Below are 19,498 nucleotides of genomic sequence, written 5' to 3' on the forward strand. Positions count from 1 at the left end.
GTCTCATCAGTAAATTCAGTACATTTATTCTCCTTAAATTGTCACAATAAACCATTTCCATGATGACAGCTGCTTGTTGTGCCTCCTCAGAACATGACTTGGACTCTGAAGTGTTTCTGCTTGGTGGTGTTGTGAGTCATGCCAATCTTCAGCATCCACTTGGACTTCATCATTTGCACGTACTGCATGTCCTTCTGCTTGTGACGCAGCCCGCTGTTGCCTAGGAGACAGAGAGGGGCAAGTCAATGCGGGTGAACATCTTGTAAAAAAGGTGGCTCTACTTTAGAACATGTTAATTATTTTATATTTCTTAAAGGGGAAACTGCACTTAATTTTGCCTATCGTTCACAATCATGAGAGACCAAAAAAAAGGTGTGTCCTTAACTATTTTGAAGATAAACACTTGAAAGATGCGACCAGTGGGAGTAACCATTGCAACCTTCAAAGCCATCTAAAACAACTTCAGAACCCTCCAACTTTTATATAAACGCTGCAAGTCTTTATATGATGTAGTAACCGACACGTTTATAACAATATAATATAATCAATGTTGATCATTTTAATCATTTCTTTCACGCATCGATTTCTGTTTCCATAGCAGCGCACGTCTGACTTCTGGCATCAACTCTATGTACTACTTGCGGATTCACACACGAGTGTGTGCTCTAATCATGGCAGACTTGGTAACGGACAACAAAGACAACTAGTTTTGGACAAATGAGGATTCACAACCGTGAACTTTTGAAGCTGAATATGCTGCTGCTTATAGAAGCGAGCCCAAAGGAAGAGAGACGTTGGAGCAGACGGAAGAGGGGGATGAAAGCGATGACGATATAAATATGGAACTTGGAACCAAGCTATTTCAACATAAATGGAGTGCTTACCCAAAATCAACAGGAAACGTCCCCGCCCAGCTGGACCAGACGAACAACTACTACCGTAGTGGCGTAGTGGTTAGAGTGTCCACCCTGAGATCGGTAGGTTGTGAGTTCAAACCCCGGCCGAGTCATACCAAAGACTATAAAAATGGGACCCATTACCTCCCTGCTTGGCACTCAGCATCAAGGGTTAGAATTAGGGCTGCAACGACTAATCGATTAAAAAATAGTTGCCGATTAATTTAGTCATCGATTCGTTGGATCCATGCTATGCGCAGAGGCTACGCTTTTTTTTTTAAAATAACCTTTATTTATAAACTGCAATATTTACAAATAGCTGAGAAACAATAATCAAATAATAGGGGTGTCACGGTACGTGTATTTGTATCGAACCATTTCGGTACGGGGGGGTTTCGTTTTGGTGTGGAAGTGTACCGAACTAGTTTCCACACGGACATATTAAGTAGCGTACTGCACGTTGTGTAAACAATACTCAAAATGCCGGACATTCGAGGCATTTAAGAAACTCCGCCCTGACAGCTCCGCAAAAGAGGACATGTCCGGTGAAAAGAGGACGTATGATCAGTCTATCCTAGCCCGTTAGCTGCTAGCATGCTAGCAAAAGAGGACTAGCAGCGATCGGTGTCACCGGACGTGAAACCGATCGCTGCTAGATCGGGCTAGGATAGACTGACCATACGTCCTCTTTTCACCGGACATGTCCTCTTTTGCGGGGCTGTCGGGCAGAGTTTCTTAAATGCCTCAAATGTCCTGCATTTTGAGTTAGGGTTGCATGTATTTTCAATGTACGTTGAGGGTTAAGAAGGTTAAAAACAACAAATTGTGCATGCAGCAGCATTGGTGAGGGAGGGACAGAGAGAGCGAGAGAGTTGTGATAAACGCGCATGCGTCGTCAGGCTCTGCTTTTTATCCATACATTTATCAGATTTAATTTTTTATTATTTATAGCAGTGGTGTCAAAAGTGTGCATTTTTGTAACATTTTCCTTGTTTTATTTGGCAAGTTGAAAGAACATGGTGCCAGTATGCTGTTTTTTTTCTTCCAATAAAATACTGGAAAGGATAGAAATGTAGTTTGTCTCTTTTATCCGATTATTAATCGAAGTACTAATCGACAGATTAATCGATTATCAAATTAATCGTTAGTTGCAGCCCTTGTTGGAATTGGGGGTTAAATCACCGAAAATGATTCCCGGGCGCGGCACCGCTGCTGCCCACTGCTCCCCTCACCTCCCAGGGGGTGAACAAGGGGATGGGTCAAATGCAGAGGACACATTTCACCACACCTAGTGTGTGTGTGTGTGTGACAATTATTGGTACTTTAACTTAACTTTAACTGTCCATGGAGTGAGTCACACTTTATATAGATCATGATACATGCAAGTCAAGTGTGTTATTAACAACTACATTGCTAGCTCAGCTGTTTACAAACAAAACATGAAATGTGGGCTAATACTTTATAATTACTGTAATATGATTGTTCATGTTTTTCAGTCAGTACAAATTACAAACTCAAACACGTTTAGTGTTGACGTAGAAGCTAACTCATCTCCTGTCGTAATACTTTTACGGCTAATACCGTATCAAGGCGATGTGTTACTGCACCAGAAAAAAGTTCCTCAGTGTTTGCTCTTACAATAACAATGTCGCTACAGTTTGGTTGTTATATAGGTTACGGAACGTAAATTAAGAACTGTTGACGGTTTTTGAATGCATTTTTAAAGTGATTTAAGGTAGAGTGATTGCTCCCATTAGGTGCATTGCTAGCCACTTAGACCCAGCCAATTATTACAAATTAGAAAGCGAAGAAAAACCCTCGTCTTCTTGTCTCTCATAATGATTGTGAACAATAGGCAACATTTTTAAGAAAAAGTGCAGTACTCCTTTAAGTCATCAACTTGAAAACGACAAAAGTGAGAGGACTTAGGGCATACCTATCTCGCCCCACCAGCCGAGGGATTTGTAGTGACGCATCACATGGCCCACAGCGTTCTTGTTGTGGCTCAGGGCAAGCGTCCTCTGCGTTCCAAAGCGTTGCTTGTAATATCTCATCAGGGAGCGATGGCCGATCCTGGCACCTGAATCACAAAAACAATGCTAACATCTTACAACAATAAAATAATTGTTAGCAAATCAACATTAAAACTGTTACACACTACGTTAAACAATATTAACATTAAAGAACTATGTTAACCTAAGCTAACATCAATTAAAACAACATTAAACTACCATAAAAGGGGAAAAAAACAAAGGTAAACTAAACAATGAAAAAAAATCGGTAATAAAAAATGATGTTCAGAAACTAAGCTAACAAGGTAAAAAAACAATGGTAAAAAACCTACAGTAAGAAACATTAAAAAACAACATTAAACTAAGCTCATGTGAAAGAACAATGATGAACTACGCCAACAACACAAACCTTAAAAACAAACTATACCAACAACTTATGCTAAACAAAACGACAAATGTGAGCTTGTTCTACCTGAAGGGAGCGTTAGCTCGAAAGTGTCGTCGTCATATAGAAGGTTGTCGTCATCAGGAAGCCCCGCCCCCTCCATGTCAGCATCCTGCCCCTCCTTGCTGTCAGGGTAGCTGCTCCTGTCAGCCAACACAACAGCAAACATTCACTTCCTGCGTCACACTTCCTCATCATCGCCGCTTACCTGAAGTCGTAAAAGTCCGCGAACTCGAGCGCGGCGTCTCCGTCTGTGAAGAGCTTGCAGTGGCTTTTGTCCGTCATGTGACTCTGAACCGCCGTGGTGGAGTAAAAGGAGCGCCCCTTTTCGTTGCACCACAAACACACGTTTCCCGCTCCAACCTTCTCTCCTGAGCAAAAAAACCACACGACTTCCTGTGTCACTTTGCAACGTTCCCAAGTTGCCAACATTTTAGACGACACCAAACACTGCTGTGCTGTGTCCTGGCCGTAGCTGCTAAGGCGTGAGACTCACCCAGGTAGCCAACAAAGCCTTTAAGGTCGACCAGGTAGTGGAGGTCGGGAATGAAGAAGCTGTGTACGTGAGTCATGTGAGCCACGTTCCTGAGCAGCGACTTAGAATGATGCGAGCAGAAGAGACAGTCTGTGACGGGGATGGACCCGGGAAGAATGGTGGGGCGCTGTGTGTCTTCTTCTTCCTCCTGGTCCATGCTCTCCTCTTCATCATCATCATCATCATCATCCTCGTCAGCGTCCTCCCACTCCTCTGCAGACACAAACTTGGGTCGTGACGGGAATATTCTACTTCCTGCTGATGTGAACTTTGACCTGCGTACCTTCCTCTGTGGCGTCCTCATCGCCCTCCAGCTCTCGTCGCTTGGCCTGCTCCTCCAACCACATCAGTCGAGGAGGTTTGTCGGACTTCTCCAACTTGCGCTTCGCCATCCTGTCCTGGCTGGTCTTTACCGGCCCGGCCCTCTGCTGCTTCTTCAGGGCCTGCTGCAGGGCCTGGTTCTGAGCATCGTGGTCCGCCTTCTCGTCACCGAGTCCCTTCTCCAGGTTCTTCTCGTTGAGTCTGTCCACCTCCCGCTGGGCAGCGAGCATAGCCTGCCGCTCTGCCTGCTGGTGCTTGTGGGACTGCAGGTGGTTCTGATAGGCGTTGGCGCTGGAGAACTTCTTGTTGCACACGCCGCAGCCTTCCATGCCCGCCGCCTGGTTCAGCTGCTTCTCAGTTGCGGCCTGCTGGGACAGGACACGCTCCTGGAAGTTCTCTGCAGTGACGGGCGGCATGTCAGCCACCTTTCTCTTCAGGTTGTAGCGGTGCCAGTCGCTCTTGTAGTGTGCACGCTGGACCTCGCCATTCACAAACGACACCCGGCAGCTGATGCACGTGTAGGACGCCATCTCGGCCTGAAGACATTGTCATTAGAAAAAAACCGCGTTATTTATGAAAAAGAATGCCTTTAACTGTTGATGCATTTTAGTCTTTGTATTTATACTAGGTATGTAACGTTATTATAAATACTGCGGTATTTTGGTATCAAAATCATCACAATAATACCGTTACATTAGGGCTGGGCGATATATCGAATATACTCGATATATCGCAGGTTTGTCTCTGTGCGATATAGAAAATGACTATATCATGATATTCGAGTACCGTATTTTTCGGACTATAAGTCGAGGATTTTTTCATAGTTTGACCGTGGGTGCGACGTATACTCCGGAGCGACTTATGTGTGAAATTATTAACACATTACCGTAAAATATAAAATATTATTTATCTCATTCGCGTGAGCGACGAAGAAAATGTCAGCAATCGTCACTCATACTCCAACCAATAAGAATTCGGCAGGGGCGGGTCATGGCAGAAGTGCATTGTGGGTTTTGGAGTGCTAACTGCTATATGCTATACGCTACTGCCGGAGCTATTAAAATAGATCACAGCAACATTGGCGGTAACTTATAAAAACTGAGAAGGACTGAACTAAAATGGCACCGAAAAGGAAATCATATACTGCAGATTACAAGCTGGACGTAGTGAAATATGCACCAGAAAACGGCGATCGAGCAGCAGAAAGAATGGACGCTAGCGGCGCATACTAGGAGCGACACCGAGGAGGAAGATTTCATCGGATTTAGCGATCGGGAGTGACAGATTGTTTGGTAAACGTTTAGCATGTTCTATATGTTATAGTTATTTGAATGACTCTTACCATGATGTGTTGCGTTAACATACCAGGCACGTTCTCAGTTGGTTATTTATGCGTCATATGGCGTACACTTATTCAGCCTGTTGTTCACTATTCTTTATTTATTTTAAATTGCCTTTCTAATGTCTATTCTTGGTGTTGGATTTTATCAAATAAATTTCCCCCAAAAAATGCGACTTATACTCCAGTGCGACGTATATATGTTTTTTTTCTTCTTTATTGTGCATTTTCGGCCGGTGCGGCGTATACTCCGGAGCGACTTATAGTCCGAAAAATACGGTATACGTTCTCACGCAGTTGCTTTTAGCTGCGGGCATTACACTGCAGGCTCTTCTCACTCTTTGTTGTCTCTCCTTCTTACATACGTCACATACGTATATGCCCTCGCGGAGCAGAGAGGTAGCGGCATGGGTAACGTTAGCTGTGGTGCGAGTGGTAATACGAGAGAGAGAAAGTGCGAATCTGGTAACAAATGAAGGAAGAATTAATTCCCAGGAAAAACAGCAGGGGGTCCATCGTCTGGCGGTGGTTTGGCTTCAAGCGGGAATATGTCGAACAGACAACCGTAATTTGTCAAGTGTGGGGCAAAAGCGTTGCTACAAAAAGTAGCATTACTGCTAATATGTAGCATCATTTGAAACGTCTCCTGCTAGAGAATGAAGAGTGCTTAAAACTCTGCATGTCAACATCTCCGTTCGGTGCCACACCAACAAAATGCCGAGGCAACCATTTTCAGATCAACACCGTATGAAAAAAATAGTCGAAAACAGAAGGAGATAACGACCGCAGGAACCTACCAGATAGCAAAGGACATACACTTATTGATTTCCTATTATGCAGCTCATTTTTATTTGACAGTTATTGAAATATCTTGTGTGACATCATGCACAAAAGTGCACTTTATTTGTTTTAAAATATTGTAGGGGCGTTCTGTTCAAAAAGTGCACTTTAATTTAGTGTTGTTTTGAAATGTCATCTTAGTGACATCATGCACAAAAATGCACTAATAGCTTGTTTTAAAATGTCTCTGACAATCTTGCACTTTCTGTTTTGGAAATGACATGAATGTTTGTGCCACTGCTTACTAACTGTTTAATAAATACACTTTTGGTAAATTGACATAGTTGTGATTTCCCTCTCTGCATGAAAGTTTGAAAGTAGCATATATTAATGCAGTATGAACAAGACTGTTTTAATGTAGACACATAGAATCATCATACTGCTGTGATTATATGCATCAAGTGTTAATTCAAGGCTAAGGCAAAATATCGAGATTTTTATTGTGTATCGTGACATGGCCTAAAAATATTGAGATATTAATAAAAGGACATATCGCCCAGCCTTACTAAGAGTGTAACCGTTATTACAAATACTGCGGTATTTTGGTATCAAAATCATCACAATAATACCGTGACATGTGATGGTATAAAATGAAAACTAGGTCAGTGTAGATTTTTTGCGGTCACTTTTGAATTGCCCGGTCTGGAAGTAAACTACATCTCCCAAAATTCCCTGCGTAGCACGAGTTTGCGGGTCCGTGTGTGGGAGGTCGTAAAGGAGAGCGAAAGGATTGTTTTTTCTGACATTTCCTGAAGTTTTCAATAAACTCTATCCATAACTTTTTAAGTTGTGTTGCTAACAGACAAACAAACCCTGGCGAAAACACAGCCTCTTTAGTCTGCGTACTGCAAGGCAAAGTCGCCACCTTTGTCTGGAGTGTTTTGTTTCCAAGACGACATATAAAGCCGGTCAGAAGTTGTGATGTTTTAACACACATTTTTCTGTAATTAAATGGAATCAACTTGTGTTTTAAATGGATTTGTTATCCACGCTTTAAGTTGGAAATGCGCCAGGCGGCAGCGCAGACAATTGGAAAAATTTGGTGACACTGCAGTGTGGAGACCACAAGTAATATAAGAAGCAATTTGATAAACCATCACCCCCCAAAAAATATTTGATACCTAGCATCAATTTGTTAGGTATTTACATTATTAAATGATAAATTGTCAACTAACTTTTCTGAGAATCAGCATTTTCCAAAGTGATATAAGGTGGCAACTTGTCCAGGGTGTACCTCGCCTTCCGCCCATATGCAGCTGGGATAGGCTCCAGCAACCCCCGTGACCCCAAAAGGGACAAGCGGTAGAAAATGGATGGATGGATATAAGATGTCCACTACAGAGGATAAGGTTTCTCTGGAGTTAAAAGTAGAAAGACACTTAACATGAACATGAATGTTTTTCATTTGTTACACTAGATGTTTATCTTCTTAGATTAATGACACTTGACTGAAAGTATTTTTATTAAATATATACACCTGTTTGAAGTAAAAATATGATTACAACATTTGAGCATTATGTTAATGTTCAATTACAGTACCGGTAAGTGTGTTTATCTTAAACATTCTTACCACTTCATTTTACACACTTTAACATTAAGGTGTTTTTTCTTTTTTACCTATACCACAATAATATCGTGATACCATGATAATATCGTACATTAAGATTTTGATACCGTTACATCCCTGGTATTTACTGTTTTAATGGAAGTGCGTACCAAATAAAATCTAAAAAGTATCATTAGCTGTCAATCACCATAATGTACTGTTATATCATCTAAAGCAGTGTTTTTCAACCTTTTTTGAGCCAAGGCACATTTTTTTCATTGAAAAACTACGGAGACACACCACCAGCAGAAAACATAAAAAAATGTTGGATATGAATTCAAACTATAACCAAGCATGCATCACTATAGCTCTTGACTCAAAGTAGGTGTACTGTCACGACCTGTCACACCAAGCCGTGACTTAATTCAAGTTTTTTGGTGTTTTCCTGTGTGTAGTGTTTTAGTTCTTGTCTTGCGCTCCTATTTTAGTGGCTTTTCCTGTTTTGTTTGTATTTTCCTGTAGCGGTTTCATGTCTTCCTTTGAGCGCTAATCCCGCACCTGCTTTGTTTTAGCACTAATCCCGCACCTGCTTTGTTTTAGCAATCAAGACTTTGATTAAGTTGTGCGGATGCCGTCCTTCTTTGTGGGTACACTGTTGATTGTGATGTCATGTTCGGATGTACTTTGTGGACGCCATCTCTGCTCCACACGCCGTAAGTCTTTGCTGTCGTCCAGCATTCTGTTTGTTTACTTTGCAGCCAGTTCAGTTTTAGTTTCATTTTGCACAGCCATCCCTAAGCCTTTTCTTAGCGGCACTCGCCTTTTGTTTATTTTTGGTTTAAGCATTCGATACCTTTTTACCTGCACACTGCCTCCCGCTGTCGTCTGCATATTGAGATCACGACAAACCATTGTCGTCGTTACCGACATCTACAAAGCAATTAGCTAGCTGCTGCCACCTACTGATATGGAAGAGTATTACGCGGTTACTCTAAACAGTACAGACACTCAACAACAGCACATTATTTGCGGATTATAACTACTGGTTTGCAAAAATATCTTTAACCCAGTTAGGTGAAATCACATTATCTCCCACGGCACACCAGATGGTTGAAAAACACTGACCTAAAGAACCGACTCATATAACATTTCATGCCATTACACCAATATTATTTTCCTCCCGAAACTCAATTGTGTTGCAATTTCTTTCTCTGCTGCCTAATGAGTAGTGCTTATATATTTCCAATATCCAATACCTGTGATTACATATTTTAAATGCTCTTTTATGTTTGCAATGTTTATGGTACAATTTTCTTCCTGTGGTTTTTAGGGTGACAATTTTAAGATCAGCTCAGCAACATCATGATGATTAGCCTTTTTGCTTATTCTGGTGCATTTGAAGGAGAGGAGTGTTATTTATTCTGCACTACCCCTGTCAAATTGATTGATTGAGACTTTTATTAGTAGATTGCACAGTACAGTACATATCCCGTACAATTAACCACTAAATGGTAACACCCGATTAAGTTTTTCAACTTGTTTAAGTCGGGGTCCACGTTAATTAATTAATGGTATAAATATATACTATCAGCATAATGCAGTCATCACATAAGTTAATCATCAGAGTATATACATTTAATTATTTACATGATTTACAATCCAGGGGTGGGGTGGGGGGGGGTAGGTTTGGTTGATATCAGCACTTCAGTCATCAACAATTATATCATCTAAGTAATGGACATTGTAACAGTGTAGGTCTGACTTCGTAGGCTATGTACAGCGAGCAGTGAACATAGTGAGCTCAGAAAGCATAAGAACAAGTATATACATTTGATTATTTACATTTGATTAATTACAATCCGGGGAGGTGGGAAGTGGTGGGTGGAGGGTGTTAGTCTAGGGTTGTAGTTGCCCGGAGATGTTCTTTTAGTGTGGTTTTGAAGGAGGATAGAGATGCAAATAAATAAACCAGGTCATTAAATAAACAATCTGTGTGACATTATATGCCGACAATACGTTAAAAGATTGACAATTTCAAGCGTGCTGGGGAACAGCGAGTACAAAAAACCCCACTTAACTAAAAAGCCTTTAATTAAACAGCTGACATGGATTTGAGTTGAAGTAAAAACAACATTTGGACGACACAGTCATGGAAACAAATAACCAAGACAGCTTTGTTAATACGCAAGAACAAAGTATGACCTTTACCTAAGATTAGTTGATATTTAGTTCCCACTTGTCGTGTTTATTTCGCTTTTTTCGGACGTGTGCAAACCTTTAGCTTGTCAGGTTAGCTAAGCTAGCTGGCGAGACGCTGACATATACAACTACGAAAACACGTCGTTTATTCGACCGCCACGTTACAAAAAGTAACTCATTTCTGTAATTTACTTACTTATTGCTCGTGATGACTCCAGAAAATGATAAAACACTTGAACCGTATTTGCTAAAACGTGTTACCTAACTCGTAAGGGGCTACTTCCGGGTGGTTTATGAACGTCTTCGTCGTCACTTGATATACTCTGTCTACTGCCACCTGCTGGACAGGCGGACACAATTAAATAAATAAAACAACGGCAAACCCACAAATGTGCAGGATTATCAGCTTTTATTTAGATTTATTTGTCATCTCCGACAATTTCATCATTTTAATGACATGCAAATTAAGACATCAGCTGTGGTGTGATACATTTCTTTATACGTTTATTGTCATTTGAGAGAATAAAATCCAAGCATACAAATGGTTAACTTTACTGAGTGTTTATAATTGCTCGGACTTTAAAGTGTCATCAAGTTATTAAATCCTCAAAATCCACAAATGATTGTGTCTTTTAAAACATTGGTTTTGACTTTATAATAAAATAAAAACTTGCGCAGTAGAGGTAATCCTACCATCTTGATACCAGATCAAAAATCGATAAGTAGCCAATCAATATGGACGGTGTAAAGTTAAAGGTTAAAGGTCAGGCCTCAGCAGCGGGACTCAGTCATAGCAAGGGGTCGTGCTGACTGGCAGGTGCTGGGAGGGCTGAAGACGTCTGGGTCGCTGATGCCCAGTTGGATGTTGAAGAAGCGAGTGGAAGTGGTGACGCTGCTGTTCTTGATGTAGGTCTCCTGCACCGGGTAGCAGTCCCTCAGCGTGTACACGCCCACCCATGTCTCATCTGGGACACACCACAGGTTTTTATTCACCCCGCCATTGCGGTTGTCCTCGTGTCAACTTGGTGGGACTCACGTTTGCGCGCCGGCTTCCTGTCAGACCACTCCTGAACCTCCACGTTGTCCCCAGGACCGCCGATGATGTACTGGTCTTCAAAGGTGGAGTTGTCTGGAATGTCGAAGGGGTCCCAGGCCTCAGTCATAGCCACCTTGGAACATTCTTTGGTCTTCTGGTCGATCTGGAACATCACCATGCTGTCGTACAAGAAGATGTACTCAAAGTACCTGCAACAGCAAAAAACACCAAATACTGATGTTGATAAAGGGTTCCTCTGAGTCAATGCAGGCGTTCCTCATCACATCGTGCTTCAAATATTGCGGCTTTACCACATCACATATTTTTTTGTATTTTTTTAAAAGCATAGTCAACAAAATGTTTGCCCTAAATTAAGCATCTTAAAGCATAAATGGCTAAACTAACTAAAAAGATCCATACTACAGTAGTATTGGCCGCTAAATGAGACCAAACCTATTAGATCACAGTGTTCAGTATCGTGGCCACTGATTGGCTCAGCATTACTATATTGGATTAAAAGAGTGTAAAGGTGATTTAAAGATGTTATTTCATGTCTAGAGGGCTCTTAAAATGTTGAAACATGTATTTAGAAGGTAGTACACAGCTTTTTTATGTTTCAGCTATGGAAATATTCGATTTATAATTAATCATTCCTAATTGGCGGAAATTAATTTATCGCGGTCATGTCCAAAACCGATTAACAGCAATAAACGATGTATTACTGTAATCATCTATTGCGCTAAACCAAGGATGTCAAACGCGTTTTCATTGAGGGCCACATCGCAGTTATGGCTGCTATCAGAGGGCCGCTTGCAACAGCGAATAATGTATGAATTTGCCTCTGGATTTCATTATTAATTATATCAATTGTTTTAAGGCGACTGTCGATTTTACAGTAAAAACTTTACATTCACAAAATGTTACTGTAGTATATAGTGGTTTGTTTTTTTTTAAACATTTTACGGTAAATGGAAAAACAGTACCACTGTTTTTTGGGGGGGGTTTATGGAAAAAGCTGGCAGCTTAGTTGCCATAACTTTACTATTACATTTACATTGTTTTTTACAACATTATATTGTTAATGGAAAAACAGTACAAGTTCCTTTTTTATTCTGGCAACTTAGCTGCCAGTTTTTGTACCGTAAAAACAAATGTATCGTTTTTTTTTTCATTTACAGCAGTGGTTCTTAACCTGGGTTCGATCGAACCCTAGGGGTTCGGTGAGTCGGCCTCAGGGGTTCGGCGGAGGTCAAAACACACCCGACTCATCGTGTAAATACAAACTTCTCCTTATCGGTGTATTACGGATACGGCAACAGCTGACTGGTTTGCAGGTGTGTAATTTATTGTGAGTTTATGCACTGTGTTGGTTTTGTTGTTTGAACAAGGTGATGTTCATGCACGGTTCATTTTATGCACCAGTAAAAAAACATGGTAACACTTTAGTATGGGGAACATATTCACCATTAATTAGTTGCTTATTAACATGCAAATTAGTAACATATTGGCTCTTAACTAGTCATTATTAAGTACTTATTAATGCTTTATTCAGCATGGCCTAGTTATAACCCTAACCCTCTAACCCTGACCCTAACTCTAACCAAATATCTCTAAATTAAGTCTTTATTACTTGGAATATGTTCCCCTAGTGTCCAAATAACTCTAAATTAAGTCTTTGTAACTTAGAATATGTTCCCCATACTAAAGTGTTACCAAAAACATATACCGGTAACTTTGTCTTGAATTTGAAAAAAACCGACATTTTATTTTTCACTAAAGAAGGGTTCGGTGAATGCGCATATGAAACTGGTGGGGTTCGGTACCTCCAACCAGGTTAAGAACCACTGATTTACAGTAACACACCGTTAAAAACAACAACCGTAGATTTTACAGTAAAAATATGGCAGATCAGTCAACAGAATTTTAACGCAAATTTTTTTTAGTTTTTTTCAATTTACAGTAAAATGCTGTAAAGAACACCATCAAATGTCCATCCATCCATCCATCTTCTTCCGCTTATCAGAGGTCGGGTCGCGGGGGCAGCAGCCTAAGCAGGGAAGCCCAGACTTCCCTCTCCCCAGCCACTTCGTCCAGCTCTTCCTGTGGGACCCCAAGGCGTTCCCAGGCCAGCCGGGAGACATAGTCTTCCCAACGTGCTGTCAAATGTATTGTCCATCAATCCATTTTCTACCGCTTGTCCCTTTCGGGGTCACAGGGGGTGCTGGAGCCTATCTCATCTGCATTCGGGCGGGAGGCGGGGTACACCCTTGTCATTTTTATTCATTTGATACCATACCATACCATACCAACTTTATTTATGAAGCCCTTTAAAAACAACCACAGTTGAAGAACAAAGGGCTGTACACCACAAATAAATACAGGCAAAGCACAGACTAAAAAATAACATTTAAAACAGAATACACATTGAAAAAGCAAATACAAATTATCCTAAGAACAATTTGTTAGATAAAAAGCAGTTAAAAAGTTAAAAACAGTTCAAAGTCTCATACTGGGCTTAACGTGCAAAGCCAAAGGGCCAAAGTCAACACGGGGGAGCTCACATGTACCACTAGGTCCAAACACTATTACTTCTGTCTTCTTTTCATTGAAATTTAAGGCCATCAAGGCCTTGATATCATCAAGACAAGCAAGTAGTGGCTGCATTGAAGAGGCATGATTTCTCTTTAACGGAAAATACATTTGTGTGTCATCAGCATAACAATGAAAAGAAATACCATGCTTTCTTAGGATTGAGCCCAGGGGAAGTAAATAAATAGAAAAGAGCAGTGGTCCTAAAATTGAGCCCTGTGGCACCCCAAATGTCAAGGGAGCAACAGAGGATTCAGAACCAGCAACATTTACAGAGAAGGTCCTGTTTGTCAAATATGACTTCAGCCAACTCAAAGCAGTACCACAAATGTCCAATTGATGCTGTAGGCGGCTAATTAAAATATTATGGTCCACCGTATCAAATTCTGCTGTTAGATCGAGTAAAACTAAAATCACATGATCACCTAAATCTGTTGCTCGAAGGATGTCATTAAAAACCCTTAATAATGCTGACCCGGTACTATGGAGGGGTTTAAACCCAGACTGAAAGACTTCTAAAATATCACAGTCCTCTAAAAAAGTGTTTAACTGGGTAAAAACAATCTTCTCCAAGATCTTTGAGAGGAAAGGCAGCTTAGAAATGGGTCTAAAATGGGCTAAAACTGAACTGTCCAGACCAGGTTTCTTTAAAAGTTGTTGAGCCACGGCGTGTTTAAAACTGGTAGGAACCACACCAGAAGACAGACTGCTATTTAAAATGTTAAGAACCGGCTGCCCTATGCAAGAAAATACTTCTTTAATAAATGTAGGAGGGACAGCATCATGAGGGCTTCATATGATTAGTTAATTCTTGTAACTGCAGCAGAGTCACTTGCTCAAACTGATTGAAAACAGCAGAGTAGTTAAACGGGACAGAAGGGTCAAAGGTCGGAACAGAAATGAGAGCCCTTGTTGTGGCAATCTTATCAATAAAATACTCTAAAAAGGCATTGCACAATTCAGAGGAGGGTTCCAAACATGTAGGCTGAGGGGCATTAAGAACAGAGTCAATGGTTTTGAATAAAACACGAGGGTCAAGACTATTTGAGGCAATAATGTTTGCCAAATGTTCTCTTTTTGCCTCTTTTACTGTGCTCTGATATCCATGCCAACAGTCTTTTAAAATCTGGAGTGAAACCTGAAGCTTGTCCTTCTTCCACCTGCGTTCAGCTTTGCGGCACTCACGTCTGATCGCACGGGTTCTATCATTAAACCAGGGTTCTGATTTAGTTTGAGCCTTTTTGATTTTTAAAAGGAGCCACTGAGTTCAAGGCTGTCTCACAGGTGGAGTCAAACAATGCATTGAGTTTCTCGGTGTCAGAAAAAACAGAGTCAGAAGGTAAAAAAACCTGGTTAAAAGCAGTAATAAACTGACCAGCAGTGGAAGGGTTAAAAACTCAACAGAGACGGGCAGGAGCGCGCACTCCAGCTGTGAAGCGGTTAAAACTGGCCTCAAATATGACATGCATATGGTCTGAAAGCACATTGTACAAAATGTCCAAGTTGTTGAGTGTCTGTGCTGTCTAGAGCTTGGCAGACTAACCATGTTATACTCTTCCATATCAGTAGGTGGCAGCAGGTAGCTAAGGTAGATGTCGGGAACATGGTTTGTCGTGATCACAATATGCAACCGACAGCGGGAAGCAGTGTGCAGGTAAAAAGGTATCTAATTTTTAAACCAAAAATAACCAAAGGTGAGTGCCCCCAAGAAAAGGCATTAAAGCTTAGAGAAGGCTATGCAGAACAAAACTAAAACTGAACTGGCTACAAAGTAAACAAAAACAGAATGCTGGACGACAGCAAAGACTTACAGCGTGTGGAGCAGAGACACCGTTCGCATCCGTACATGACATGACAATCAACAATGTCCCCACAAAGAAGGATAAAAACAACTGAAATATTCTTGATTGCTAAAACAAAGCGGGTGCGGGGAATAGCACTCAAAGAAGACATGAAACTGCTACAGGAAAATACCAACAAAACAGGAAACGCCACCAAAATAGGAACGCAAGACAAGAACTGAAACACTACACACAGGAAAACACCAAAAAACTCAAAATAAGTCAGGGCGTGATGGGACAGGTCGTGACAGTACACCTGCTTTGAGACAAGAGTTATAGTGATGCCTGGTTGGTTATGATTTGAATTCATATCCAACAATTGCTGGAACAACTTTTCACTGTCAATATCGGCTGCTGAGTTTCATTTTTTAATGTAAAAAATGTGCCTTGGCTCAAAAAAGGTTGAAAAAAACTGCATTAATCGACAGTGTTGATAACAAGGGGAGTATCAGTATATAATCAATACCAAATGATTTGGTGAATATTTATTTTCTTCCAAAAATCTTTTTTTCCTCGCTTTTTACAAACTCGGGAGATAACTCCCTAGACACAGGAGGACTTTGAGGGCAAAAAACCCCAAAATATTTCAAAGAGTAGTGGATAGTAGTTTTCACTTTTGTTAGTTATTGGGCACTATTGAATTTGTTTTGAACAAACAATTGTATGTAAAAAAAAAAAAAAAGAAGAGAATATGAAATCAGTTTAAATATTGTGTTGATATCGTTGTACTTTCAATAGCAATAGTACCTGTATCATACTCATATTCGGCAGCATAAAACCCTGATTGGATCAACTTTATCACCTACACATAAATAACAGGATATGTATAAAAGTTTTTTTATGAGGTTTTCAAAAATGAAGTGACAATTTTGTGAAAGTGTCTTGTAGAAAGAAACCTCATTACGTTTCTCTCAGAAGATTGATAGGTAAAAGTCCAAATTCAAACTACATACTGTATTTAATTATAATATTCACATTATAAGCAGTTTTTCGCGGGTCCCAAAGAACAAGACTCTTTTATTTAACAATTATGGTATTACAAAGTAGACACAATCACTGTTGCGCAACCATATTGCCGCATTACTGCAGTAAACAACTGTTAGGAGTACACATACAAACTTCCTTACTGTAATAAACAACTCTTAGTAGTACACATACAAACTTCATTACTGCAGTAAACAACTGTTAGTAGTACAAATACACACTTCATTACTGCAGTAAACAACTGTTAGTAGTACAAATACACACTTCATTACTGCAGTAAACAGCTGTTAGTAGTACAAATACACATTTCATTACTGCAGTAAACAACTGTTAGTAGTACAAATACACACTTCATTACTGCAGTAAACAGCTGTTAGTAGTACAAATACAAACTTCATTACTGCAGTAAACAGCTGTTAGTAGTACAAATACACACTTCATTACTGCAGTAAACAACTGTTAGTAGTACAAATACACACTTCATTACTGCAGTAAACAACCGTTAGTAGTACAAATACACACTTCATTACTGCAGTAAACAACTGTTAGTAATACAAATACAAACTTTATTACTGCAGTAAACAGCTGTTAGTAGTACAAATACAAACTTCATTACTGCAGTAAACAACTGTTAGTAGTACAAATACACACTTCATTACTGCAGTAAACAACTGTTAGTAGTACAAATACACACTTCATTACTGCAGTAAACAACTGTTAGTAGTACAAATACACACTTCATTACTGCAGTAAACAACTGTTAGTAGTACAAATACAAACTTCCTTACTGTAATAAACAACTCTTAGTAGTACACATACAAACTTCATTACTGCAGTAAACAACTGTTAGTAGTACAAATACACACTTCATTACTGCAGTAAACAGCTGTTAGTAGTACAAATACACATTTCATTACTGCAGTAAACAACTGTTAGTAGTACAAATACACACTTCATTACTGCAGTAAACAGCTGTTAGTAGTACAAATACAAACTTCATTACTGCAGTAAACAGCTGTTAGTAGTACAAATACACACTTCATTACTGCAGTAAACAACTGTTAGTAGTACAAATACACACTTCATTACTGCAGTAAACAACCGTTAGTAGTACAAATACACACTTCATTACTGCAGTAAACAACTGTTAGTAATACAAATACAAACTTTATTACTGCAGTAAACAGCTGTTAGTAGTACAAATACAAACTTCATTACTGCAGTAAACAACTGTTAGTAGTACAAATACACACTTCATTACTGCAGTAAACAACTGTTAGTAGTACAAATACACACTTCATTACTGCAGTAAACAACTGTTAGTAGTACAAATACACACTTCATTACTGCAGTAAACAACTGTTAGTAGTACAAATACAAACTTCCTTACTGTAATAAACAACTCTTAGTAGTACACATACAAACTTCATTACTGCAGTAAACAACTGTTAGTAGTACAAATACACACTTCATTACTGCAGTAAACAGCTGTTAGTAGTACAAATACAAATTTCATTACTGCAGTAAACAACTGTTAGTAGTACAAATACACACTTCATTACTGCAGTAAACAGCTGTTAGTAGTACAAATACAAACTTCATTACTGCAGTAAACAGCTGTTAGTAGTACAAATACACACTTCATTACTGCAGTAAACAACTGTTAGTAGTACAAATACACACTTCATTGCTGCAGTAAACAACTGTTAGTAGTACAAATACACACTTCATTACTGCAGTAAACAACCGTTAGTAGTACAAATACACACTTCATTACTGCAGTAAACAACTGTTAGTAATACAAATACAAACTTTATTACTGCAGTAAACAGCTGTTAGTAGTACAAATACAAACTTCATTACTGCAGTAAACAACTGTTAGTAGTACAAATACACACTTCATTACTGCAGTAAACAACTGTTAGTAGTACAAATACACACTTCATTACTGCAGTAAACAACTGTTAGTAGTACAAATACACACTTCATTACTGCAGTAAACAACTGTTAGTAGTACAAATACACACTTCATTACTGCAGTAAACAACTGTTAGTAGTACAAATACACACTTCATTACTGCAGTAAACAGCTGTTAGTAGTACAAATACACACTTCATTACTGCAGTAAACAGCTGTTAGTAGTACAAATACACACTTCATTACTGCAGTAAACAACTGTTAGTAGTACAAATACACACTTCATTACTGCAGTAAACAGCTGTTAGTAGTACAAATACACACTTCATTACTGCAGTAAATAACTGTTAGTAATACAAATACAAACTTAATTACTGCAGTAAACAACTGTTAGTAGTACAATACACACTTCATTACTGCAGTAAACAACTGTTAGTAATACAAATACACACTTCATTACTGCAGTAAACAACTGTTAGTAGTACAAATACAAACTTAATTACTGCAGTAAACAACTGTTAGAAGTACAAATACAAACTTAATTACTACAGTAAAAAACTGTTAGTAGTACAAATAGTACAAAATCACGCTTCTTTACTGCAGTAAACAACTAGTTGTACAAATACACGCTTCAATACAAGTAGTATGTGTGTATTTATAATGTAGTAGTAGTACAAAGAGGTTGACCTTTGACACGGCGTGTGTTTCTTGTGCTGCTGCAGGATTCGCAGTCTCTGGTTCTGGCCGTCGTAGGACACCGCGGCCCGGTTGTTCCTCCCGGTTCCGTGGTCGTACAACACCCACCTCCCCTCCCATTGAAGCGGGGCGAGGCACGGTACGACCGTCGGGGAGGCTTCCAGCGGGGACAGGCCGAGCATGAAGGAGCCTGCAGCGGCCACTAATACGACAACTAGCCGCAACATCGCGTCTCCTTAGTTTATTGTAACGCAGTGATTTACTGAACACAGACACACAAGCGCCACGTATTAGGCACGAT

The 19,498-nt window shown here is 39.8% G+C and overlaps 2 protein-coding genes across 2 annotated transcripts; both read right to left on the minus strand.

The window, feature by feature from the left end:
• Position 1: 1 nt before the first annotated feature.
• znf622 (zinc finger protein 622) lies at positions 2-10,481 on the minus strand. The gene is made up of 7 exons (XM_061979128.1): positions 10,330-10,481; positions 4,172-4,745; positions 3,850-4,101; positions 3,562-3,724; positions 3,381-3,496; positions 2,833-2,976; positions 2-220 (listed from the first exon to the last, which is right to left on the minus strand). The coding sequence occupies exons 2-7, from the start codon at positions 4,737-4,739 to the stop codon at positions 87-89; spliced, it is 1,377 nt and encodes a 458-aa protein (XP_061835112.1). The 5' UTR covers positions 4,740-4,745; positions 10,330-10,481; the 3' UTR covers positions 2-86.
• A 44-nt stretch (positions 10,482-10,525) lies between these two features.
• Positions 10,526-19,485, minus strand: epdr1 (ependymin related 1). The gene is made up of 3 exons (XM_061979122.1): positions 19,189-19,485; positions 11,170-11,378; positions 10,526-11,098 (listed from the first exon to the last, which is right to left on the minus strand). Exons 1-3 carry the CDS (start codon positions 19,422-19,424, stop codon positions 10,905-10,907), a joined length of 639 nt encoding a protein of 212 aa, XP_061835106.1. The 5' UTR covers positions 19,425-19,485; the 3' UTR covers positions 10,526-10,904.
• Between the last annotated feature and the right edge of the window lie 13 nt (positions 19,486-19,498).

The sequence above is a fragment of the Nerophis lumbriciformis genome, linkage group LG19 (genome assembly GCF_033978685.3).
Source record: "Nerophis lumbriciformis linkage group LG19, RoL_Nlum_v2.1, whole genome shotgun sequence".
Taxonomy (NCBI): domain Eukaryota; kingdom Metazoa; phylum Chordata; class Actinopteri; order Syngnathiformes; family Syngnathidae; genus Nerophis; species Nerophis lumbriciformis.